The sequence below is a fragment of the Orbicella franksi genome, chromosome 5 (assembly GCF_964199315.1).
Source record: "Orbicella franksi chromosome 5, jaOrbFran1.1, whole genome shotgun sequence".
Lineage (NCBI taxonomy): Eukaryota > Metazoa > Cnidaria > Anthozoa > Scleractinia > Merulinidae > Orbicella > Orbicella franksi.
Window position 1 is genome coordinate 15,196,071 of NC_138149.1, and position 26,696 is coordinate 15,222,766.

The 26,696-nt window shown below is 38.0% G+C and overlaps 1 protein-coding gene across 2 annotated transcripts; it reads right to left on the bottom strand.

The window, feature by feature from the left end:
* On the bottom strand, positions 1-26,653 carry LOC145488411 (splicing factor 3B subunit 1-like). Of its 2 annotated transcripts, XM_081467267.1 has the most exons (32): positions 26,566-26,653; positions 26,401-26,471; positions 26,077-26,141; positions 25,031-25,076; positions 23,492-23,590; positions 23,193-23,307; positions 20,648-20,733; positions 20,170-20,245; positions 17,537-17,619; positions 16,841-17,042; positions 14,145-14,198; positions 13,016-13,359; positions 12,430-12,528; positions 11,707-11,802; positions 10,995-11,198; positions 10,458-10,535; positions 9,998-10,084; positions 9,468-9,550; positions 9,173-9,360; positions 8,327-8,472; positions 7,222-7,368; positions 6,649-6,774; positions 6,003-6,128; positions 5,822-5,917; positions 5,074-5,256; positions 4,400-4,492; positions 4,140-4,225; positions 3,540-3,725; positions 2,678-2,950; positions 2,041-2,257; positions 1,208-1,282; positions 1-566 (listed from the first exon to the last, which is right to left on the bottom strand). In XM_081467267.1, exons 1-32 carry the CDS (start codon positions 26,603-26,605, stop codon positions 483-485), a joined length of 3,954 nt encoding a protein of 1,317 aa, XP_081323393.1. In that variant the 5' UTR covers positions 26,606-26,653; the 3' UTR covers positions 1-482. The 2 variants fall into 2 exon arrangements, with proteins under 2 accessions (XP_081323393.1, XP_081323394.1); XM_081467268.1 differs by lacking the exons at positions 23,193-23,307; positions 23,492-23,590; positions 25,031-25,076; ... (1 more) ...; positions 26,401-26,471; positions 26,566-26,653 and adding an exon at positions 21,141-23,131.
* Positions 26,654-26,696: the final 43 nt, after the last annotated feature.

A 26,696-nucleotide genomic window follows, 5' to 3' on the forward strand; every position in this document is an offset into this window, starting at 1 on the left:
AAGACTTTTCACTTCTTTATTTATAGTTATCAGTTAGGCGACTGGGTACAACAGTTCAAACGAAGTTCAAGATATTACTAAAGGGCAAACTGCATTGACTGATGAGTTCTTAGCACCTGACCCATGTGATCAGGTTTGAAATTCTCCTTCAACTATCAATACCAAGAAAGCAAACAGGTGATAAGAATACAACAATTCATCATAATTTGGAAATTATTTTGAGACATCGTCAAACTCTCTCAACTTATACCACAAGCAAGATTAGAAACCGGTTAGGAGAATCTGTGTTCACATCAGGGTTAAAAGGCGAGGAAAAACACAAAGGTCTTGAAAAACACTTAACATTCTGCTATATACAAACTGGCCTGGGCTTGGCAAGCTTTCTACTTTAGTTACTTTAAAAACTTAAATTATTGAGCACAAGAGCGGCAGCATTTGGTGAAGATCAGTGAGGTTCTTTCGTTAATGGCATACAACTCGGGTTACAGGAAGTATGACAGTTCTGATCGAGAGAAATGGTTCTTCTCATCACTGGGTGCTGTGGGGTATGCTGCAACCAACGCATCCTGAAACAAGACCAATAAAGACAGTAAGAATAAAATTTCTTTTCAATATATCAATACAAAACTGGACAGTATGTTATGAAATTTGACGGACTGAAACGATCTAGTTTGTTCAGGCTGTCACTTCCTGTCAAACCATCAGATCGTCGAGAGTGCAAGCAAATAGACTATTTTCACGCTCACGGCATTTGACTGGATCTTGCTTACAATGGGGGAGCCTTTTCAAAGGTAAACAACATTTACCTATGTTTTCCCCGTAGGGGACTGAAGGGGCGCGGAGTTGGGGTGGGTAAAGAAAAGATATATGAGTTGTCGACCAAGTGTGCAGTCAAGATGGCTGGTTATTGACCACGTTCTTTTTTATGCGTGTTTATGGACCGAGACGGAGAGGGGAGTTGGGGGGGGGGGGGGAATACTTGATCATGGGCTATGAAGATTTTACGATAAGTCCGTATGGTCTTTTTACGATAATTGTTTGTTAATCTTAAATTCTCAAGTAGCACAGAAGAGCGAAATAACATGGCACACGTCTAAAGTGAATTCTTAGTTTCTAGCCCTGATCGTAGGTGAATTACATTCTCCTGGCTTTAACATTCAACCCGTCAAACAGAGGACCCTCAAACCAAATTTCGAGGTAGTTTTACCTGAGATCCAATATACAAGCTGTTGTAAATCTTCCAGTAGACATCTCGGACTTTCCGTGCTGGGTGAAACATTCCCTGGAAGAAAAAAAAAGTTCCTCAAATATGAGACTTCGTGAATAGTAGTTAATTGTGTATTAACTTGTTACAACTTGGATAAAAGATAAGATAAGATAAGATAAGATAAGATAAGATAAGATAAGATAAGATAAGATAAGATAAGATAAGATAAGATAAGATAAGATAAGATAAGATAAGATAAGATAAGATAAGATAAGATAAGATAAGATAAGATAAGATAAGATAAGATAAGATAAGATAAGATAAGATAAGATAAGATAAGAACTTTGTTAACGTGTCGAAGTCGCTAGCATACAACCTATACTAATTGGGGACACCTAACTACGATTACTTATCTAATAATTAATAAAATGTGAAGTGCATGTACGTAGGTAAGTGTTTTAAAATATATATATAAAACAAACAATGAATCATGCAGTAAGATCAAGTGTTAGTTGTTACATGAAGAACAGTCTCTTCAAATACTGTCCAGCAGGCTTATGAACTCAACCAATTTGATGCGCTTTTTAAAAGTGTACAATGATTCAGAAGATCGAATAGATTTGTTGAGTTTGGACGAAATGACAGGGCCTAAATAAGTCAGGCTATGTTTGACACCAAAGTACGTGCCTATAGAACTACATGTATAATCATGGGGAAAAGAACCCAGCGGATCAAAGACATGCCCACATATTGTTCCAACCACTCTTATAAAATGTGTGTAGGAAGTCACCAGGACAACTTGCATAATGAACAACAATTGCACAGCTTCTCACCTGTAAGCAATAATGGAGTACTTTAGAAGGACCTAAAGCCACTCTCATTCCCTCAATAGACTCCATAACGGCATTAACAACATGAGGTGAGGTTTCAAAGATGTTGGGCCACACATAGTTGATAAGGTGAGTGAGGGCGTCTTCACAGCCAAACCCTGACACACCCAGGGCCATGTGTTTTATAGCTGCACAGGCTGTCTGCCGATGAACCAAATCCCTACAGGAGATAAGATATGCAAACATTGAGAATCCAGCCCTGCGGTAGAAAATGCATCCCATTTTCATGATTGAATTCGTTGGTACTTTTAAGACCTATCCCTTATATCTTGTGATACACTCTTACAGATGTACCCTTTGACAGCATGCGAATATCTTTATGGATACACTATAATAAAAATAAATTTGTGCTCTTCACTAAGTCAACTACAATCTTGGTCAGAATAAAATAAGAAATAAAACAACCCCTTCCCCGAATCAACGATGAACTGGCGCTAAAACCAAAACGTGCCATTGTTTTCATCATTGAAATGGGGGGAGGGGTGGTCTTAATTTTTCCACGTGGTGAGCAGAAAACACACTTTACCCAGCCGTTGCTTCTGTCTCGTGTATGTAATAAAAAGTTAACTCATTCTCTAACCTGTCCATGAGAGCGTCCTCTAACAGAGGCGTGACAGCGTAGATGTAATCTTTGCCCATTTCTCCAATGTATTCAAACAAGAACGAGAGAGACTTCAGGACACCATTCTGTACGTTCAGCTCGGGTACACGGTACTCGTTCATGAGGGCAGGGAGAACAGTAAAGGGCGAGCATGTTTCGGCGACAATGGCAATAGCCACAGTGGTGCAAACTCTGTTTTGACGCTCCTGTACTTTAAGGTTGTTAAGCAGAGTGGCGAGTACGTCCTGGGGACTAGACAACATTTAAACTACGTCAAAACAATATTACTGCGGTATCTCGTTGGTATTTGCATTAGCTCAAGTATCAGTGCGGTCAACCAAGCCTCTAAACACGGAGATATTTTAATCCCCGTTGAAAAGACATCCAACATTTGACCGTCTAAAATTCTACACAAACGACATAACGTCACAGAGATCCGCATAGCACCTCTGATGGGTTTTCGTTCGGTGCAGAATTTCCAAGCACTGGTCTTCGAACTTTACCTTTCATGTAAAAAATTCTACTCAAGTTAACAATTACATTACGAACAGGGGATTTGATACCGCCGAATCAACTGTCACTTGAACTGTCGTTTGAAACTTGCAGCTGTATATGTGCACTCATCAATTCATTTAACAATATTATTGCATTGCATTATAGCATTGTAAGTCACTGAGAGTTTGTAACCGCGTAAGGCCGAGGTGAGTTAAATAAACTATCTTGTCTATCTTATTCCAAGCTCATTTGGTACTTGATTAATGCTATGACATCGCTACAAGCAATCCTTCATAGGCAAAGTCTTCAAATACAAAGGGCCAGCAGTTCTCTGTTTAAAACTTACCCAATAGCTTTGGCAATGTAACCAAACGTGTTGACAGTAGCTCTTCTGATGGCTTTCTTGTGTGCTTTCAGCAGCTCAAGTAGCTCAAAGCAAATTCTCATCCACTCACGAGCACCGACATGTTCAGCTCCTCTGTCTGCGATCCTACCCACAAGGTCAATGCAGTTCTCCTGTACCTTCTCATGCCTGAAAGCAAACAGCTTACGATAAGCTTGGTAGGTGAGACTGTTTAATTGTAACCTGATCATGGGGTTACTCAACAAAGAAACATTAGTTATCGAAAACTCTCAATGTACTACCCTTCCTAGTAAAAGTAAATACAGTAACCAAGGTTTGTTCAGTAAACTGCTAATGAGAGCACAGACGTGATGAGTTGATGTTGGCAGGACTTAATATTGAATGATCAATATTCTAGTGTGATTTGGTAAAATTTTTGTGACGGGGCAACAAGAAACATAATCACGATGTGAAAATGACGTCATGATACATGGAGTTCACAACCATCATTTTTAGATGCTTGAGCTGTATTTCCAGTTATACTGGTCAATGAAAAATATAAACAGCACAACAAATTCCAATAAATGCTAAGAAGTATCACACCTGTTCTTGAGAATGGGTGTTAGTCTTGGAAGCAAATCTTTGATGGGTGGAGTCATTTTGTTCATTCCAATAACATTGACAATTGCCTGCAAAGAAATCACACATACAAACTTAGAAACTAATCAAATTAACCAACTACTCCTACAATTTCTTCAATTTCTGCTACATTGTATAAAATTTAACAGCAGTATGATCAGTTATAACCCTACAATTGCTACAGCTTCCACACTACTTTGTTTGCTGTTTATCCTTCAACATACCTTGAGGGCTCCGAGGATACTGCCCAGTACTTCTGGGTACTCTTCTCCCAGGTACTCATACAACACCACGCCCAAGTGACCCATAAGCTTCTCCTATTAACAAAAACAAAAACTTAAGTCAGTGTCTCTTACTGAACACAAAACCGCTCAGTTAACATTTGTTGGATACTCATTACAAGAACTTGCATTCCCTCACTACAAAAAATTGTCTATTCTTGACATAATTTGCACATTCTCGTGTTGAGGAAACCACAGGCATGCCATACTCAGGATTCAAAAAAAGCGATTGAATTTGAAAGCTGCTACAAACATCTCAAAAAAAAAACCCAAACGATGCTATAAGCCATATGGACAACAGAGACCAAGCAAGGTGAGTATATTTTCTTTATTTTACACAAAAGAAGGCAACATTTTACTTCATTGCACATCTAATCCCTTGTCATTTTGAACTCCATACAATGCCTTATAGAGCGCTCAAATTCTCAACGGCCTGAAGTGTAACACAACACCGAGTACTTTAGGTAGTCAGGTCCCGCTCAATATGCTAACATTAATCACTAATTTTCAATCGTTTTCTCTCAGTTACCCAAGAACAAATGGTGATCGTCTGAGGTGACCAGGCGCTGCTAGAGCACAGCCTTGCTTAAGATAACTTTGTTCACGAGCTAACTCACCTCTCCACAAGTCATCATGACCTGTGCAATCCTGGATATGAGATCAGCAGCCTGCTGTCTGACCTTGGCTGACTTGTTGTTCAATCTCCACAGGATAGTACCACAGATCTGTGGTAAATATGGCTTCACTCGCTTACCCAGAGCATTGACGACTGTACCAAAACCATTCAGCATAACAATGTCCTATGTAAAATGAAGTATAACAAACCAAGAGTAAGCTTAACAGTCTTATAAGGTTTCTTCTTGCGAAAGAACAGAATAACAATTAGGGTTAGAGACATTTCAGTCCAGCTTGGAAAAGGTAGGTAAAGCATTGCAATAGTTCAATAAGGCCCAAATGAGTCACCGACACGTCACCGACGCATCTTGTTCATTTTAAGGATAAACAGTGGCCAATGCATCGGCAGACTGTCGGCCAAGACACTGGCTGACTGTAGGCAGATGTGTTGGTGGGATCGGATTCTTTACCTTTAGCACATTTTCTGTGATGCTGTTGAGTTATAGAAACATTAGTGGAAGTTTAGGAGAGTAAGAAATAGTGTGGGAACACTTGCCACAGACCCAAGATAGGAGGCTTAACTCCTTTTATGAGGAGGTAACCTTCCAAGAGGTTCTATTAATGGAACTGGCTTCAGCTATATCTATTACTTTTTCATTGGATCAGCAATGCTTACTATCCTAAAATAAAATGACCAAAATAACGAAAATAACCAAAAACAGTTTTCCAATGGGTTAAGACAACATGTACCTCCTGTGTCTGTTCCTGGAAGGCATACAGGATGCCATCAATAAGCTGTTCCTCCAGACGGGAATCAACATCAGATGAACCTAGGTTTCCCATAGTCTGCAACACAAAAAAATTTACTGTTAGAGGGACCATGAACAAGGGGGAAAAAGACAAACAAGATTCTAACAGGTTATGAACTTACCTTTTCAATTGTTTCCATGACCATTTTTCTGTACTGTTCATTTTCATCTTTCAGATCATCCACTATTCTGTTGATAATCTCTGATGCACCCACTTTGTTTGCCAATTCCACTGTTGTATCAACAAGCTGTCAAATGCATAAAATATATGTAACAACACTGACCAAATTATCAAGTGAAATATGAAGAAGACCGTGGCATTAACCAGTTGAAAGGTCAGAACTCAAATCATCAAAAAGAACTTAATTAGTTGAAAAGACATCTGCAAAACAGGTAAGAACATACAGACAATCCCAATCAAACACCAAGCAATTACATGTGAGGTTTCATTTTGGGCCGGGCACCAGGTAAATCAACCATCTGTGAGGATGATTTTGCCTGCCTGATTTGACCAGGAAAGGTTTTCTTACAAAGAAGTTCAGTTCAAAATGTTCTGCCCTCCTCACGAAAATGTTTATGAAACCCCTGACACATGCAAGCCAGTGACAACTCGTTTTCGTGTAACTTTGATTCAATGCCAAAGTAGCATGAGTTTTTTTAAAGCCAATTATGTAGCATAGTAATGCTAGACCAATGCAAATGCAAATTACTTATGAGACACAATGCCAAAACAAAGACAGACTACAAGCAAATATTGACAATGCTAACCTGTCTGTAATTTCTTCTGTCCAGTGCCATCCTATGCTGCCAGAAATGCTTGAAGAAATCTGGTAAAATTTCATCTTTAATGTACTGAGGCTCTACACCATCTGTTCCACAACACTGCTTCACTACCTGCAAACCAAACAAGTCACAGTTAAGCAACAATCAATTTTAAAACCTCATATGCTTGAGTTGATTTCTACACAAAGTATGGAACACCATGTTGTGTAGCACATATACAGTAATTTCCAAAGCCATTGTAAGATAGGCAGCATAAAAAAAATTCCTAGTCTGAAAGCTACACATCATGTTAAAGGACTTTTTTTGATAGTCTCAACTGAGCATTCATTGGCTTGATCTGCTGGATCATAAAGGTTATCATTCCAAGAGCACAAAGGGCACTGTTAACCAACTTAACTGTACACTTAAGCTGGAGAGAAATGTTTCAGTAATAAATATATTAAGGTCTAAAATTCGTCTCTCAGGAGTTGGAAAATGCTGCACATTTTGGTTTCATAAAAATGTCAATTATCAGTTTACAAGAACTCAAAAACCAAGGATCAAGAGCCTTCTTGTTACCTTCAACACAATCTTCTTCATTTCTTCATCAGGACTCTGAAACTCACGGATCAAGATCAACATCACTTCCCTGGTGTAGTAGTTGGCATACTCAGCATCCATGAGGGGAATGAGGTAACCAATGGCCTTTAAAAAGGCAGCAAGACCCTGGGATAAAACACTTTACATTAGCAAAAAAGCCATTTTTCATACCTCTTACCGTTTATGTCACAAGCCACCAAAAACCATCGACCAGGAAGGAGGAAATATAACTAAATACAAGTACAGTGGAACCTCCAGTTGCAACCACCTCTCCTCAGTGACCAGTTTTCCAAAATACCAAGAGTTTTCCAGTCAAATCACTATATTTGGAAACTCTTGTAAGTGACCACCTCTTGTAAGCGACCATGACCACTTTTAGAGCTAAAAGTTTGAACTTTTCTTTTGTTTTTAACCTCCCGTAAGCAACCACCTTGCTTACAGGAGGTTAAGCAACCACTTACTGGCCTCAGGGGTCCTCATGGGTCCTAAGAGGATAAGTAGTAAGTAGTGGTAGGCAACCGCTTGGCAGATAATAGTGCGACAACTGGACAATAAAGTGTTGTAACATAATCAATAATCAATGGAAATTTCTCAATGAGAAGTACCAGATTTTTTCTTGAAACTGGCTTTTCACTTGAATAAAACATTTTAAAATTTCAAGAAAAATGCACATACACTACACTCTACAAGTCTTAAATGAGGAAAAATTTTGACCCAAAACTCTCGTAGGTGACCACCTCCTGTGAGCGACTAGCTAGGCTTGACATTTTGGGTGGTTGCTTACAGGAGGTTCGACTGTATACGTACATGTAGACTGCTATTTTTGCGTTTTGATGGAAAAACTTAACGCTTTATCCCTCCATTAAAAGTTACTAGACACTGAGCATATTCTATTCATCAACCAAGCCAAACAATTCTGGTTTCCAACTACTTTCTATTCACTGATAGAACACATTTTCTGTTCCCCATGTCAAACCTTTAGCAAACCATAGCTTGGCAGATATTATCACCCGGGTTTGAGTCTAGGAAAAGCAGAGATCACACACAGTCTATATAGGTAAAGAGACATTTAGTAGATATTCACCTTCCCTCTGTGTTGCCTGATACCTTTCCACAGCGGCTTCAAGACACTATCAAACGACTCAATACCATAGGGTGTAGCAGCCTCAGCAAGAGCTGCCAAGGCAAGAGCAGTGATAGTTCGCACCTTCTGCTGCTCATCAACTAAGCCTAGCAAAACCAAACGACACATATGTCAATAAAGGGCTAATATGATCTCCACCTGAATGCCTTCAAGTGGAGGAGGTTTACATTCCTAAAATAACGGGAGTAAAAGCCTTATGACTATTCCTCTTATTACCCACAGTGATGATTAATATATTTTCAAGTGGTAACTTTCCAGACTTAGTTTGCTAAAATGAACCCTGTTTTCAGTCTTTCAAGCAGAAGAATAGGAAGCAGAAACTTGATTATGTGGAACAAAGTTGGAGCTTCTTGGCACCAGTCTATGCTACTGCTATTGACCAAACACAAAACAAAGACAAAAGAAAACCTTTGGAACCAGAGTGGAATAGATAGAGCAAAAATGCCACGTCAATTGTGCAGTACCAGAAAATATTCATACTCCCCCCACAGAAGGGATTGGAATTTCCTGGGAGATTAAAGAAATGTATCAAGCTTAATTGGAATTTTGAGATGTCTTGGAGAAAATCCCTACTGTGGGGGAGGTACATGCATGGTTATTTTCTGGAACTACACAATACAAACTGTTGCACTATAACAGCATTTGATAATGGTGACAAGATGACACCGAAAGTGACATGTTATAGCATTTATTTTTCTTTTGAACTGTCATAAGTAACTTAAATTATTACAGATAGAGAATCATAACATGTAGGATGTTTCCACAAGTTTAAATTAGTAATCTTACCATGTTCAATAATCTCAACCAAGTTCCTCAAGTGAGGTAAGATAGCACATCCCATCAAAATAGCTATCTGCTGAACAATTTTAATACCAGTGTGACGTGCTTGCCACGACTTCTTACTGCGACAGACAGCCTTCAAGAATGGCAGAAGGGATGGAATGCCCAGAGCAGAAGCTACAACAGCAAAGGCTCTGCAAACAACAAATTAATGAAAACAATGAATTTTCTGAACAGCAAAGCGAGCATTCAAATAAGCTGGTAACTGGCATTTTTTACAGTGATAATTAAAGTGGTTTACCTTGCTGTAGTGTTACGGACATACTCATCAATGTTGTCAATGTCAGGCCTCATGGTTGAGATCATTGTTGCCAAACCAGCAGCCTAAAGGAAGTTAAAGTGAAACACTACTTGTAACATCCACAAAACAAAGTAATCTTACCTGACATAGTATCTGGCTTTTTTATCTGTCTTTTTATGGAAAGCTCTTATAATGATTTTACAAAATTGTTTCTCTTTCATTAATTATTTTCTCACTCTGTTGACAAAATTAACTTACTTCTGTAACAACCAAAAAATGACACCTTGGGTTAAGTGTTATCAAAATATAAAATGCAAATTCCGCATTAAAAAATATCTTATTTTGAGGTGCAAAAGCAATTACTTTTTTAACTATCCATGCATGATCAAGTATAGAGGACACATAAAGTACAAAAATTATCACCAAAGGGAAATAGTTTCAACATTTATAAAAGTTCCCTACACTGGTATCACAATGAAGATAACAATATCAGTAAGGAGAATTTGTATGCTGACATCTCTCCTACTAACCTTGGCCAAGTTGGAAATAATTTCACGTCCTTCAACTCTTGCATAGTAATCTTCATCAATCAACAGAGGCTCAATAACCACAAGGATCTGGAACAAACACAATACATTTTAATCCTTGCCTCGTACAAGGACAGTGCAGAACAAAGATATGCATCTTACTGCACCTTTCAATAACATATGAACTCTCAAACAATAGTTTTGTTTACTTGCTGCCATCATGTCATCTTAGCAGACCTCTCAGGAAACAGAAAATTACTTCAGCAGTTTCAAAAGGTCGCATACGCGGGTTATGATTGATTGATTTAGATCCATTTTGTTGGTTTCTTTTTTTGCAAGGTTTGTTCATTGTTCTCAAATCATGATTGATGGCAGCCAAAAATATTATTGTTAGTTAGGATTTGAACTTCACAGTTTGGATGTTATTGAAAGGCACAGTAATAGAAGAGAAGCAGCAAATTACCTTGTGAACAAATGGCCGAACAAGATCATCCAGTTTGTACAAGATTCTGTCAATGACTTTTACCAACAAGTGACGTTCCTAAAGAGAGAAAATTTATGCTTGTTAGTGAGGCTAGAATTACCAAATATATCAATCAACTTAACAGAGAGTCTACTTTGGTTACAATTTCCAGTTCGCCTTCTTGTGGAAACAAGCATTTTAGACACATGTTTAACACGTACTGTCATATACATATTTAAAAGCTAACGTGTTGTGTTTACATGTATCTAAAGTAATTATTACACTTCTTTCAAATGGTATCCAAAACATGGTAAAAATGAAATCACACAATGCCTTGAAAAGACAAACAATTACTTGGTTACTCTCATGTAGCCTCTCATGAGGTACATTATAGATTGCAAGATTTGCAAAAGGAGTGTAACTTAAATGCTAGAGTTGGAAAAAAGTCACCCTTTCTAGGTAAATTTCAGTTGGAAAATAAAGAAATACATTTCAAGTTAATGGAATCTCAGTAGCTTAAATCAGAAGGTGACTTACCTGATCTTCAAGAGTGGGTGACATAAGAAGAGGAAGGATCTGATTAAACAATGGTCCTGCTCCAAACTCACGAGCTTTGTCTGTGATCTGACGCAGGGCAGCTTTTCTCATGGGGGGTGTGCCATTTTTTATCTTCAAAAGGAGTTTCATGATCTTTCTCTCCTTCAGCTCTTCAGGGCTTAATGTGCTCTCATCAACATCAACCTTGGAATACGGACAAACACTGTTAAAGCTACCGTAAGTGTATTAAACCAGTGTACCCCAATGTATATAAGGACACCAGGACCACCAGTTACATCAGATCTTAGATAAACAAAAACTTGGAAATATACAGACGAAAATGTAAGAGTCATGGGTAACTTCACAATCACACAACCAAAATTGTTTTTGTCATAAATACATGGATGCTCTTTTATTGTAACCCCATATAAAACAGTTGTTTTATCCAACCAGCATGCCTTTTTAATTTTTTGATTATCGAGTCTGTAGTGTGTATGTAGTAAATGCTGGGTACAAATAAAAGTTTTGTTGTACACAAAACACAAGTTACACTGTACTAGATGGCGTCAAATCTTCTAAACAACTAAACTGGCATGCGCTAAAACTCAAAATCCCAAATGGCCATACTTCTGCTGTAAAAAGCCAGCTGCATATTAAGAAAAGGCCTACACATCAGACTGCTTAAAATTTTGTTCTGTGCACTTAAACTTACCAATAGCTTGTCAAAGTACTGTACATCATCAGGTTTTAAATATGGTAAATTACCGGGAGGTTGATCTTCAACGAGTTTGGCTGATCTGTCTTCTTGCTGCATAAAACAATGAAAAAGAAATGCTTGTCAATGATTAAATTGATCCTACAAGACTATTGAAAATGGAAAAAAAAGAACAAGGTTTTCTGTATCAACAGTTTGATTTAGAACCAAATAACAAACGATATCAGTTTTAATTCAACTTTCATACACTGTACGAATTCCGATTTTCTGATTGGCTGATTTGTTCCACTTGATACTGGGTTGTGATGAGACAACCACCTTGACGTCATTATCGTGGTGTAATAGCTGTGGTGTAAATTCAGCACACCACTGTCATTACACCATGGCTTTGACTGACTCAAATATAGTGGTTTCAATGCAGTGTTTCTTTGTGCAGTGTATTCAATTTGAATAATAAAAATGTTAATGCACTCATTGCTCGTGAATTATGGGGATTTACCTGTACTCATTCACTAACAATGAACTTGAAATTTTCAATACCGCACGCGGCAAAGCCTTGTGTGGTATTGAAATTTCTCGTTCATTGTTAGTGAACTTGTGCAGGTAAATCCCAATAATTCACTCGCTGAGTGTGTTTACCTGTAAATAAATCCACTACAGTAAAATGTTTCTTCCTTGAAAATGACAAATAAAATCAGATAGAATGTAAGCAAGTCATACCTGGATGAAGAAGCCACTGCCTCCTATAGGCGTTGGTGTTGCTGTCAGCTTGCGGGAAGGAGTTCTGATGGGCTGATAACCAGGAGGTGGCTCAAGAATCTGCAAATTTACAAATTACAATTTTCCTGTTTACAAAACAAATCAGTATAATGCTGTGGAAGAAATATTTTAACAAAATGCATACTCACCACATCATGTGCTAAACTACATGTAATTAAGCAAAAACTACATATAACGTGTGGAATTTACCCTTTGCTAGGCATTCTCCAGTCCAATGATATAACAAGTGATAAATGTACTTGTTCTGTCATAAGAAAAACAAGCTAAAAACCTATGCAAATGAGTGTGTTGAGTACTACAAGAGGCCATTTAAAAAGGTGCCATTTCATGTAGGATTCATGCATTGCCACTTACAATCAGAACATTCTCTATTCAAGGGTAAAGTATGGACTTCTAGTTCTCATATTTATTGTTGTACATTATACATTTCGGATGTATTGTGCTGTCATGCTATGGCAAACATTTTGCCATACTGCATGTTCTTAATCCATGTTATCAAACACACAAATACAAGTCAAGACCAAACCTTGTATCCTTCTTTGGGGAAAAACGAATCCAGCTCATCATCAGAGAGGTATCTGTTTCTTTCATCAATTTCCCTCTCCCAACGATATGCCTGCATCTGTTCTGGTGTCATGGCCATGTGCCCTGGTGTGGGTGTCTGCATCTGCATAGCAGCAGGCCCAGCAGGGGTCACTCCGCTGGTGCCAATCATTGGAGTTGTGCCACCCATTTGACTGGCAGGTGTCTCATCCCATCTGGATCGTCGCTTACTACCTGGAGTGGGTGTGGCTCCTGGTGTTTCTGCACCAGTACGGTCGGTTCTGGGAGTCTCCGCCCAGCCTGGGGTGGCATGCCCTGGGGTCTCACCTTTTAAACAATCAGTTATTAGATGGTTAACTTTGTGATACTGAGTACGGCTCTCTTGTTCTGATGACTCATAGGAGAATCTTTGTTTACAATATTTGCCTCATTACCATTAGCGATACAGTTTCTGATGGAGCTACAAAGAGATTAATACTGAATATTGAAAGGGCACAGCACGATTAACTGTCCCAAAGAATTTGAGCGCGATGTATTGAATACTTTTTGTGCAATGAGGGCTTAAAAGCTCAAAATTTAACAAAAAATGTATGAGCTCATTAGCACTTTTGCCACACAGAAATTGATGTTTTTGAAAGCCAATTTTTCCTTGAATATTATACCCAAAGAGCCACAAATTTCACCACTTACTAAGTTTCACAACCTCCTTAAGTTTTTCCAGTAAAATCGTGTCTAGCATGATGCCTTCTATGCACTAAGTCGTATGTTAATGAGGAAAAATGTAAACAATGACGTCAGCAAAGATTCGCCTTTTGGGCAAGCAAAATCCTCCCTCATGAAAAGAGCCTTTAGGAAGACAGTCCTGACAATTGATGACACAAACATCTCAAGAAACAATCTACATACAAATCCAATTTCTCCAAAGGCCAACAACACAAACTAAACCAAAGCAGTCAGGAGAATTTAACTAGCAACCATGGAACAAAAATGTTATAAGTTCAGTGAAATGGTCTTCACAGTTTTATTCCATTACCAACAACACAGTCCTGTGAAGTGCTTATGGTTGTGCAACACACAGACAGAAAACATCTGCACTGAAAAACACAACAAACCTCTCTCAGTCTTTGGTGTCTCATCCCAGCGATTCCGTCTTGTTGATGAAATGCCTAACAAATTAAACATTGACCATTAGACAAAAACTGAAAAACAACCTGGAAAAGCAACTGCTTCCTTTTTTTCAACAGCTTTTGAATATTGTGTATTGTATATCACAATTATTCTAAAGGCAAAAACGTTTCAAACAACACAAGTGTAATTGTGTGACTATGCATGTAGCTGTACAAGCGTGTGTAATGTCAGCCATGTAACATAACATATCTATATGGAGTGTACATGTAAGTGTACAGCAGAAGAAAACAGATGAGATCGTACATGACCGCATTTATACTTTGACAACAGTCAACTTAAAACATTAGATATGAAACAATGCATTCCTGTAGAGTGTATGACAGAAGAGTACTAGTAAGATCAGATGTGACTGGAGTGGTCTAGTTTTGTTCAGCTGATTAGGGACCGTTCATTTTTTATAAGGTAGGGGGGGCTGGTGGGATTTGGGGGGGGGGGGGGCATGCAAAAAAAAAAGGCTTTCGAGGGGGGGCCATCCCAAAAAAATAAGGGAAAAAGGGGGGGTCACGTGAAATATTTTAGTAAAACTTTAAAATGGCATAATGTTTGAATATCAAAAAAATTGCTATAGAATAAACATAGAAGGCAGGATACAAATTTATTACAAACTTCCCTTCTGCTTTAAAAAAACATTTGGCGACAAAAAGCATTTGTAGCTACTAAAAAGAAGTATTTAACACTGTTATTTTCGAATGCAACTTTCACTGGCACTCATCTTCATCTTCGCTGTCATCGAGTTCTTCGTCGCCGCTTGTGCTCCTATGGAAGTCTGTTTCACCAATGTTGCAAGAAGCAGCAATGCTTTCCGTCAGAGTGTACTCTTCAGGGTACATGAAGGTGTAAACATAATCTCTGACTTCCTGCTCAAGGTTTGTGGTGAAATAATTCCCTTCCAAGAGCTGTGCGATGTATGGCCCATCTCTTCTAAATAACGACGTGGCAACATCCTCAACTTTAATACACTCTTCCGGGACGGCCATTCTAGGAGGGTGCACAAGGCATTGTGGAAGATCATTTCCTAGCGGGTTTCCAACACAGATTCCATAAACTCGTTGGACGTTGTTTTCAGTCCGCTTCCTCTTTCTTTCATTTGACTTTCTGCAGTTTTCTTTTTTCCTTCTCCTTTTGTTGATGTGCTGTTTGAGTGTGCCCTTGAATATGCTGTTATAATTGCTCTTCTTATTTTCTAGTGCTTCTATGTCCTGCGTGACCTTCATCAACTTAGCTTCTATACATTTGATCTGTTTTACATTAAAACTGTGGGCAAATTCTTCGCCCTGCTTTAAAGCAAGCCCATTGGACTGAAAGAGTGTGGAATCGTGTTCCTTTACATCTTTCAGTATGACATTCAACTTTTCCACAATTGCTCTGAGCTCTTTGATGGAGAAGTTCAGTTTTCTTCCATCACTGGGCTTCAACTGGTACCCTGGCACGGAAAACTCACCCGCCCTTTCTGAACAGCCATCTGCACTTAGAAAGATTGCTTCTTTTGCTTGTAAGATGTCAAACTGCCTGGATCGTTCAGCTGTAAACCTTTTCTTAAACGACTCGTCGCTTTCGCCATTATTGCGCATTTTGGAATTTTGGGCATTTAAAAAGCAGCAAGAGTGAGAAAGTAAAGGCAATTGTAAGACATTCATGCTTGCAGCAGAAGAGGCCTCTCAGAGCTGGCCAACCAACACTGAGAAATGCCAGGACATTGACACAAGCAAGTGCTGACAGCAGTGAAACGGATGAAAGTGACAATGATGAGTATGACAGTGATGCCATTGACTCTGGGGGAGAAGATGACTCAAATGACGTCATTCTTGCATTCATCAATTCAGATGAGGAAGATGCCAATGAGAGGCCAAATGCCACACGCTCAGGGCGAGCCATAACTAGGAGATCCGAAATTGACTTCTCTTTCTTTTGATTTGTTTTTTAAACAACAGCTCTCTGTTGTATAGGGATTGTAAATATTGTCTTCATAGTGAGCACAATAACGTGAAGTAGGAGGATAAAAGAGAAATATTAAAAAAGTTGAAATCTAAATATTGTTTGTTCAATTTTTTTTTTTTGGAGGGGGGGTCATCCCAAAAAATGACCGCTATAAAGGGGGGGCCATGTGAAAAAATTGGTAAGCTGAGGGGGGTTCATGCGATTTTTAAATGGTGCTTCCCAAATCCCACCAGCCCCCCCTCCCTCATAAAAAATGAACGGTCCCTTATTTTCTAAAGAAGCTATTATCCTACATGTATGTTGGTAGGCAAGTAGTAGTAATTCATGTAAATTCTTAGTTGATTCTCAACTTAAATTTGCTAAATAGCAGTCAGTTCCCATTAAACAACCTCAAGTTGATACTTGGCTAAACAATTTTGTTCAAGAGTGAGTTCTAAAGATTGTGCTTACTAATATAGAGGTGACACAAAAGGAGCAACTAACAAATCAAAGTCTAATGATTTCTTTGAAAATCTTGCTAAGAGATTTATCACTAAGTTGACTTCTGAGTAAGCTACGATCTACACCCAAGGGAACATGAATCTAGCTGGACAGATCTTAATTGAAAGATACATGTACTATCACTTTTGTGATAGAGTTAAACTACACACAGCAAAGCGTAAGCACAACAAAGTGCCTTCACCTGGTGTGGTATTACCGCCTGGTGTAGCACTGGGCGTGGCATGTCCAGGGGTCACATGGCTGGGTGTGGACTCCCATATCCTTGTACTTGGGGTTGCCCCAGGAGTCTCTGAACCAGGTCTGTGAGGAGTGACTCCAGGAGTCTCTGAACCTTTTGGACGCCCAGGTGTCTCATCCCATCGACTGGCAGAAGGAGTGGCCATCTGCATGTTACAATGAAACGTCAGAAAACATTATAACATTAAATCAAGGAACACTTTGACCCTCACTACACTAGTGGCCTGAAAAATTGACGCTGTTTGGTTTGAAATACTGGGTTAACTATTTAAGTTTTGTGTGAAAGCACATTTCTTCTGTTAAGCTGTTGGTGAAACCACTAGCAATGAAAATCCTAGTGTTTAATCATCCTATGTTATCTAGTGGGAAATGTGATAAATCTGATGACTCGAAGGGATTGTATTATCCTGTTGTCTGCTATTGTAGCACAGCTTGTATTTGGTTGACAGCAGTGTACATTTTTCTGCCATGTCTTTATAAACAAGGAGTTTCAAGTCTGCTTGCTGAGGGGTATAACTGGAGGGGGATTGATTTAAGCTCCAAACATGATGTAGTTGTTTACAATTGATCTGCTTCAGTAGGTAAAAAGAAATCATAAAGCTGCAAAGCAAATTAATGTTAAAGAATTTCCATTTCTTACCTCTGCCTGATCCCAACTAGACTTCTTCTTGGCTGGTGTATCATCCCCAGAAGCCTGCTGGTCCCATCGACGGCGCTTTCTCTCTGTGAAAACAGTGGTTTAACAAGATCAACTCAGAGAAGGATATCAACCTGGGGGAGGGGGTACTCCCTTATTAGGGCTATAAAGGTATGTGTGGTCCCAAAGGGCATGGTTCATTAGCCATTCTGTTCATAAATAGGGTATCAGTTTTGGTCAATTTGGTCTCAAATAGTGTATGGCTTTTGCACTGTTGTCTTGATTCAATTTATTTTTTTAACAGAAACTACTTTTTCATCATTAGCAATAACACTGGCAACAAAAGCCCTTTCCAATGCCTTTAGCATTGGTCTGAACTAGGTAACTAATTATGAGACAGGTCTGAAACAGGGTATTGATTTAAGTGTCAAGTCTTAAATAGGGTATCAAATTTTTGGTCAGGTCATAACAAGCCTGCAAATAACAGTCGGTCATCGCACAATTGTCCGGTAAATTTGAGGTTTTGACAGGTAAAAGCTTAGCCTTGACAGACACTATGACCGGGCATTTCTGCTAAAGTGAAAAATATTTTCACTGAAAATTTGTGGTCGAATATGGGACAAGTTATTAGTTATACTGCCACACAATACTATGCAAAAAAGCTTTGTTATCGGTTTTGTTTTTATTCCAATTCTGATAATTTTATCACGCGCACTGCGTTGTCTCAAATGTTACGTCGATTGGTAAACACTGCACATCGGCACCACTATTCCTACGTGTTAATAGGGAGTTTACGAAACCACAACAGCGACGCCGAGGACAACGTCGATTAAAAAATGGATTTATATTTTACCTACCACTCTCACGATACTCTTAAGTCATTTACTTTGTTTATTACTGTCAAAGCTATCGCAGAACTAAATCCGGAACACAGCAATAAATTTGAAATAAAAAATTAAAATATTAGCCGTCATGGTTCACATTCTCCAGACAACGCAAAATTTGGTAATTTCACGTTGTTGTTTTGCATAGGACGGCAAAGAAATGTACCAAGAATTATAACACACATGCATAGCCATTGTTCAGCTCATTAATTCTTTTGTTCAGTGACGTTCCCATTGCCAGTGCCGTCATGGTTTTGTAAACTCCCTAATTTACGGATTTTGTGGTGACATTGTGAAAGATCGTGAAGAATTACGTTCGTCTGAAAAACTACTAAAAACTGAGGTCTTATGTAATTACTTGTTGCTTGTTACCACCAAGTGTTGTGGAATTAATTTTCAGTTGTTATACATTGACCCGATTAATATATTATGGAAATTGAATACACAGCCCAAATTCTCACGTTTCGTTTATCTGAATGCAATCGCTTTCAAAAACTTTAAAACCTTTAAAACGTAACCAAATGTTTTTCTAGTCCGTTTTATCAAAAATCAGTTTAATTTTTACCTCTTTACAGTGTTTTTACAGCTGTCAGTATAAACGTTTGTAAATTTGTCAATTTTCAACAGGTAAAATAATACCAGACGTAATGTAAAGTCCCCTTGCTGGTGCTAGGAGCGATTTTACACTCATCTTACACTTGCCATGCAAGTATGTCTTGTTCTCAGTTGATAGTGACAAGTTATGGGGAATGATGAGGCATTGTTGAACAATAATTTGTTTGCACACAGTTTGCATTTAATTACTCGTTAAGCTGACTCCAGAGAATCACTCAAGGGTGTACAACATCTTTCAGTAAAAAATTATTTCTTCGAGTGACATGAAATAGCTGCATGCTATATTTTCCTGCCATTCCCTTGTTAACAAGTTTCAAACCTATATCAAACAAGGTAATCTGTTAATAGTTTTTGAAAAGAATCCTCTTTTCCATTCCATCTTTGTGTGGTCTTGACATTCAAGTCTCTGAATGTTATAGTGAGGTTTTATATTAACAAGCTGTCCATGCAGGAGATTGTTTCATCGCTTTTCCCGTTTTCCTTAGACATCGTGGGAAACTTGTTATGTTGGAAATGCTTGTGTGACTAGGGGTATAAACATTTGTAAATTTCTCAATTTTCAACAGGTAAAATAATACCAGACATAATGTAAAGTCCCCTTGCTGGTGCTAGTAGCGATTTTACACTCAGTTGACATTTAAGCTATTCGAATTTGCAACCAATATTTTGGCAAAGAGTCTACACTGAAATATCAAAATGTCTCAAATGTCTCTTTTTAATTACTAACAACAAACAATTTTTTTTTGTCCGACCAGACTGGCTTTTTGTCAGGTCAAAACTTATCCTTGTCCTGACAAATGACCGGCCTATAGACAAAATTATTTGGGTCTTAAATAGGGTCAGGGTTTTGGAAAGTGGCACGCACACCCCACCTGATTTTTCTGGGAGTATTCCCCCCACCCTGGGGATATCAACAACCTTGCTTACAAAGTTACATACCACAACTCATTGGGCAAAACTGTGATTATAATTGAAGCCACAAAAAGTTGAGATTTGTCTTTTACATGTATGCCCCACTCTTTACCAAGAAAAAAAGGAATGATATTAAATATATTGGCCAGTAAATGGGGAACAAGAAATAGATATCAATCCATTAAGTAAAGAGTATGGAATTAATGAGAGGGTTTAAAATCAAACCTGGCTTTGCTGCAGGTTGAACCTTCTGTAATTCCCCTGATGCTGCTTGGTCCCTGAGATGACGGAAAATTTCTGCCTGGAAATGAAGCAAACAAACAAATCATTACTTTGTTCTGGCTCACTTCTAACACCCTTGAATTGAAAAGCTCATTGATGGAACAAAAATAATAAGAAAGATACATCTCTCCTTGTTCCTAGTTTCATCTGATTACATCACACCCTAATCTTTGAAATATGATACTTCGGATAAGTCTCCTATTTTGCAGTATGTCTTTTAAAAGCTTTTAATGATTTGATAGTAGTTCGACAACAAATCCCCTAAAACAGTTTAAAATACATAAAAGATAAACCTGAAATAAGGGTGTACAGGTAAGGATAGACTGATGAGCTAGGATTAAATGGTTTACTGACTTCTATATTAATATGATGATTTTTTTTTCTGTACAAATTAAATGTTTATTTTCAAGCCATAGCACACCTGATCTCTATGAAGATCCTGTTCTTGCATAATGTCCTTATAGGTCCTAACATTTTTTAATGAAGATGGATCAGGTGTTTTTCCACCTAGAAAAACAAAAATAAAAAGCAATGACCATATTAGCTCTTTGCAAATTCCCCAATACAACATCACATGATAACAATTCATTACTACAGCAGCTTAGTAAAAAATTCAAGAAAATCAAGTGAAAAAGTTCTACTTGGTAAATCAATGCTAAAAGATGGTTCACTACAATACCCTTTCCTTAAAATATTGTTCAATTTTTCTCCACAGATTGCTAACCAGTCCCTAGATCTCTACATTAGCAGTTCATTTGTAACTACAGTCTTAAGAGACTTCGGGACCGGCAGGCTTCTCTGTTAATACTAAGCTGCCAGTTGTAAAAAGAAAAATCACAACCAGACACGAGAAACCAACACATGTACAGTTAATCTATTGTCTGGAAAGGTGGCTGCGGCAAGGTAACACCAACCCAGTGGCTAGTCTTGTGATGAGTTGAAGCACTGACTGGCATCATATCCTGGCATGGAGTTAGTTGAGAAAACCAAGCTCTTCTCCTAATAAATAATTCTTCAGAGGTCAGTAATCGACCACTGTGTAGCATGAGTACTGGCTTTTGTATTCTTTATTACCTTACTGTATTCTACTTTTAAACTTCGCAAAAATCAAAATAACATTTGCTGTTTTTACTATGATGCCACTAGAGATTTTTTTTGTCTGCATATAAATATTCAAGTATGTGAGTGCATGATTTTAGCCCTTTCGGCCTTAGAAAGGAGCAAGAGACGCTTCATTTGTCCTGGACAAATGAAATCAAGACTATCTTTGGAATAACTTAAAAACTAGACAAGACAATTGAAATTCGATGTAATCCACAGTCTTGGCTGATAACACTGTCAAGAAAATAAAATAACTTTGAACTTTATTCTAAATGTTTCAGATCTCCTTTACCTCATTCAAAACCAAAGAGCAGCAGATATACTGAATCCTTCATGAATTACATTAGTTATAATACTACAAAATTTAGATTGTAAATGTGGTAATATATTTTGTTCTCATGTTGGTATACAAAAGGCATTCATCTCATCCATGCAATAGCTACAACCAATACCCAGACTTGTAACAATATTTGTAAATAACCAACGATAGAGTCATTTACTCTTGATTATATTTTGTGCAGTTGATGAGCGAAGTTTCCAGTACTCACCGCTGAATGGAAAAAAGGGGTTCAGGAGTAAGTAAAATGAAGTCAACAGTTCTTACTCTACTTATGTACAAGCTGATTAGAGCAGTTTTTGAATGACTGCAGAAGTTTTAATCAAAATGCACTCAGAGTCCAACAGATCGACAATAAATCATACTAAAACACTGCAATGGGACAAGCATAGGGGATTGCATTTAAACCAAATCTCATCATAACTGGTTTGGTTTTTCACTCAATTAGCTCATGAAATACAGGTAAGATGTTTGTTTCAACAGATAAGATTAAATTGTGTTCACAAATATTCTGAACAAAATACTCTGCTTACCAAGCACAAAGCCACGGCAAATGCATAACACTATTACAGACTCAATCAAAAACTGCTCTAAAAGCCAGTCCATCTATACTATAGTATAAAAACAAGAAAGCCTCTTGCCAGAAACCACATTGAATTTAGAGTCTGCAAAACATTATAAATGTACTTTGCATTATGTTTAGATAAAGCATGAAACAAATGTAAATGTCAATAGACTATGGATGGTGACTCAAAGTAACAAGTGTTGGTAACAATGTTGCAGCAATTGATGGTAAAAAATGTTGACTACACCAAGTAGCCAAAGTTGGTAATGATGCCATGGAACCAACGTTATTAATTATACTGATCATGTTGGTATAATATTTTGAATCGAAAGACGCCAGAGTTGGATGTACAACAATTTACTAGTTTCAAAAAGACAATACAACAGTGATTTCTGGCAGTAAGCTTTCTTGCCTTGTCGATTGAACCAAAAATGTTTGAAGAACAAACAAATACTCAGAGAAAAACTTTCAAAAGAGTATCATGAAGATTTTAGAGCAACAATCATTTGGCATGACCAATTTACAGTAAAATGTGAGGATACTGTTAAGAAGTCTGTTCAGGTAATATAGATGATAAACTCACTCAAATAATGAAATGAGGCAATTTCAACTGACTAAAAGCTGTCAGACAACTAAATGTTGAAATTTGGTTTGCAAAAGAACTTGGATTTGTTCACAGTATGTTCTATCTTTATTTTAAATGTATACACATTCAAGACAACTTAGCAACAAAATCAAACTTGTCAAGACAAAGTTAGGGTTGCGTGAGAGATTTACTCTCCCGAGCTAAGTTACAATCTTTTCCAGGGTCTGACCAATGTGTTCAACAGAATGATGAATTGGAATACTTATTAACTATGTATTTAATCAATCACAGTAGAAACCATACATACAAAGTACTGTACTACACAAATCAAAAACAGGGATAAGACTTTAAGGGAGAAGGAAGCTGATAACACCTACCATCTGCAAAAGGATCATGTCTGGGGGGTGAAATCACCATCATTCTTCTTCTTGCTCTGTATTCATCTTCCCGCTCAGCAATTGTTGGCTGCTTGTGTTGTGCGAATGGGTCCACCTAAAGAAAATTCCAAACAGAAAAAAGTCTTGACTATTTTATTACATTGCATTACTATGCCTTTCAATGACAAGTGAACTCTGAAGTTCAAAACCTAACTAATGATTGTGTTTCTACATCTGGGTGGAGAGATAAGCTGTGAGCCTTTACACCACAACACTCAGTAATACTGAAGTATACTCACATGCTCTGCTGACTTTGCTATGTCATTCAATAATGCAGTTGGAGCTGTGTAACTGTTTCTTGACGGGTGCATAATAGTGGTAGAGTAGTCATCTTCATCCTGCCATGGTGAAACAATCTCAAATAAGTAACAGCAGTAAACCAGGGCAATGTCAAGGTTACTGAAGTAAATAAGCCAGTAGACACTGAGAAACAACACTGATGGTAAACGCTGATAAACAAGTGGCCATCTACTCTAGAAATTACAAGATAACAGATACCAGTGTTTAAAGTATTGGATAAAAATACTCTAGAAGTGTGTCGCTAGACAAAAAGGGAATGTGTTTAAAAATTGAGTATATGTAGTCAGGAGATGACATAATTGATAAAAGTGCCGTTTTTTGTCACTGACTTGTATGTCTTAACAAGACAAGAAACATTCTCGTCATTCATCCTTCGTGCGAGAAAGATTCCCTCCACGAGTAAAGGAAAACGCGAGGAAACACGACAAGTAAAAGCGGTGCTTCGAGAGAACAACTATCCCTCTTGCTTTATCAACGAATGTGAAAGAGCGCTGGCAACGAAACCATCTAAGCCTACCACATATGGTTTTGTAGTACTTCTATATGTTAAGGGTGTCTCCGAAACAATTGGTCACTTGCTAAAGCAACAAAGTATACAAGTTTCATACAAGCCACAGAGAACCATCAACAGTCTTTTTCCTCGACCAAAACAGCAGGACGAAACCAACCGTCCATCATCTGGAGTAGTGTACAGAATCAATTGCAGTCAGTGCGATTTTGTATACTATGGCCAGACCGAAAGATCACTGAAGATGCGGGTTTCCAAGCACAAAAAGGCTGTCTTAATGTTCGATCATAACTCCAAACTTGCGTGCCATGTTCACAAATGCCATCATCACATGGATTTTGAAAACGTTGAAGTCGTCGGACACAAGGCACATTACCATCAGCGGCTTTTTCTAGAAGCTTGGATGTCTGTAAAACACCCGAACGCTGGGAATGATCACATAGTCATCCCTGAAGTCTACAAGTGCTTGGCACGCACTTAAAATTTTCTCGAGTCACGTGCATACAGCATGTGCAACGTTTCAATTTTAAAAAAGTTTTTAAATCGCGTGTAACATCAAGCGGTTTTTCAACTGATGAGGGCTTAAGAGTTAGCCGAAAGGTCTTGTTAAAATAGACAAGACAGTAACAAAAAACGGCACTTTTATCAAAAAGGGAATATAGATGTAAGAACTGAGATATATGTGAATTATACAATTAGATGTTTGGCGATCTTTCTAATGAAATTGACTTGGAATTTGTAAATTGGAAACTTAATGTTACATGAACAGGAATTGTCTTTGTCTGACTATGCCAGTGTCATTATCAGATTAAACTGAACGTAATTTGACCTAAAACAGAGTTACCTTGTTTGCACTTCACTTAATTTAGAGATAATCAAGACAATTTTGTCTAGTTAGTGATTTTCTTCTCTCCAATCAACTTCTGAGTGTCATTGTATTGAAAATAGAAGGTACAAGAACAAGACTCACATCTTCCTGCTCATTTGGAGCAATATCAGCAGAATAGCCCTCAAACCTGAAATGTAACAGACATCAGTCAATACAAAAATCCCTTTCCTGACACAAAACATCATATCGATCAAAGAACCAAGGTCACAACTTTGACCATGATACATTTGTTCATCTACACATTTGAATTGATCATTGTTAAATACGTACAAGTGTAAATCTCTAGATATTGCAAATATTCAAGTGACTTTAGAAGTAGTTAGGTCCATCTCAGGAGTTGCATTGAGGGCTGGGCACCTGGTAAATTGACCAGTTGTGAGGATGACTTTGCCTGCCTGGTTTGACTATCTGGGGGAAAGTTTTTCTTTTAAAGAATTTCAGTTCAAAAAATTTTGCCCACGTGTGAAAACCAGTACCCTCATGCTGAAAATTTTAATAAAACCCTTGCCATCTAACAATCAGCCCCAGTTGTTTGAAGGCCAAATAATGCTATCCAGTAAGCAAACCATGCTATCTACTGGATAACGATTTATCCAGTGGATAGCAATATCCACTTTTCAAAAAACCTGGGCCGCGCAGGTTATATTCAACAAAGTAAGCCCTGGATGGGCATCACTGAATACAACCACCATGATTCTGCAGCCATGTCCAAAAGGGACATGGCCCCTAGTTGAGATTTTCAAAGTTTGAATTCAATCCACCAAAGGGGAAAAGGTAGTGGTCTTTTTGGATCAGATGGATTGCTCTTGATATGTTTATTCACTTCATTTGTGTTCTGCACCAAAAAAGACCCAGTTAGAGTAGCTGCCAGTAACATTGTATTGACAAGTTAAAAATCATGGTACGTCTTCCTACCATTCTGCCGGATTTTCGAGCATTAACTTGTTTTTTACGTTCAAGTAAATGGGAAAACCAGCAAGATTTCAAAAGTTAACAGAGGGTTCAGCAAATTGTATAATCCACGTGAATAAAGTCTTTAAATCGTTCCAAGAGAAACTGTTTATGAATGGAATGGCAATTGAGGTAAATTGCTCAGATGAAAAAAAAAAAAACAAAAAAAATTTTACCTGTCACCCCCTGAACCATAAATGTCAGTGTCATATCTTCCCTCACCAACGGCAGCTAATCCAACCTAAAGTGGACACAACAAAGAGGAGCAAATTACGTTAGATTTTGCATTTCTAGTTCAATTTATCTGACAATACACTCCAATGTTATAAGATTTTAGCTCCTAGCTTAACTTATATTTAAGTTAGTAGATACGTAAAAATCACGTTGTAGAAACTCGGTTCTACTACAGGTTTTTCCTGTTCAATTGAGAAACAGAGTACGTAGTTGAATAAAGCGAAAATCTTTTGTAAGTTGTAGAGAATGCGAGAGCTCATGCCTACCTTTTCACCGATATCAACCTTGGGCAAATTAGATCTTTGGGCTTGTAACTGTTGAATTTGCTTCTCGATATCTAAAAGAAAAAGTTCGCCGTACATTAAACAATCGCTTAAAACACTAAGGAGACACGAGAGAGTAACATAGAGGATTAAAGAGACATGTATTACCTTCGTATGTCGTCCGCGGGGCTTTGGCTAAAGTAGCCATCTTGTTTTACGTCTCCACGACGGAATTACCCACAATTCAGCAAAAGTTTGAGAACAAAAATGCCCGGATGAAGGGATATTTTGTGAGTCTT

What these genes read in the sequence shown, in the direction of transcription:
- LOC145488411 (XM_081467267.1), bottom strand. Translation starts at nt 26,605, where the DNA reads ATGGCTACTTTAGCCAAAGCCCCGCGGACGACATACGAAG. An exon ending in TCAACCTGCAGCAAAGCCAG is followed by an intron (nt 17,620 to 20,169) that starts GTTTGATTTTAA and finishes CTGTTTTCACAG; the next exon opens with AGAGAAAGCGCCGTCGATGG. An exon ending in GTCCGTAACACTACAGCAAG is followed by an intron (nt 9,361 to 9,467) that starts GTAAACCACTTT and finishes TGTTGTTTGCAG; the next exon opens with AGCCTTTGCTGTTGTAGCTT.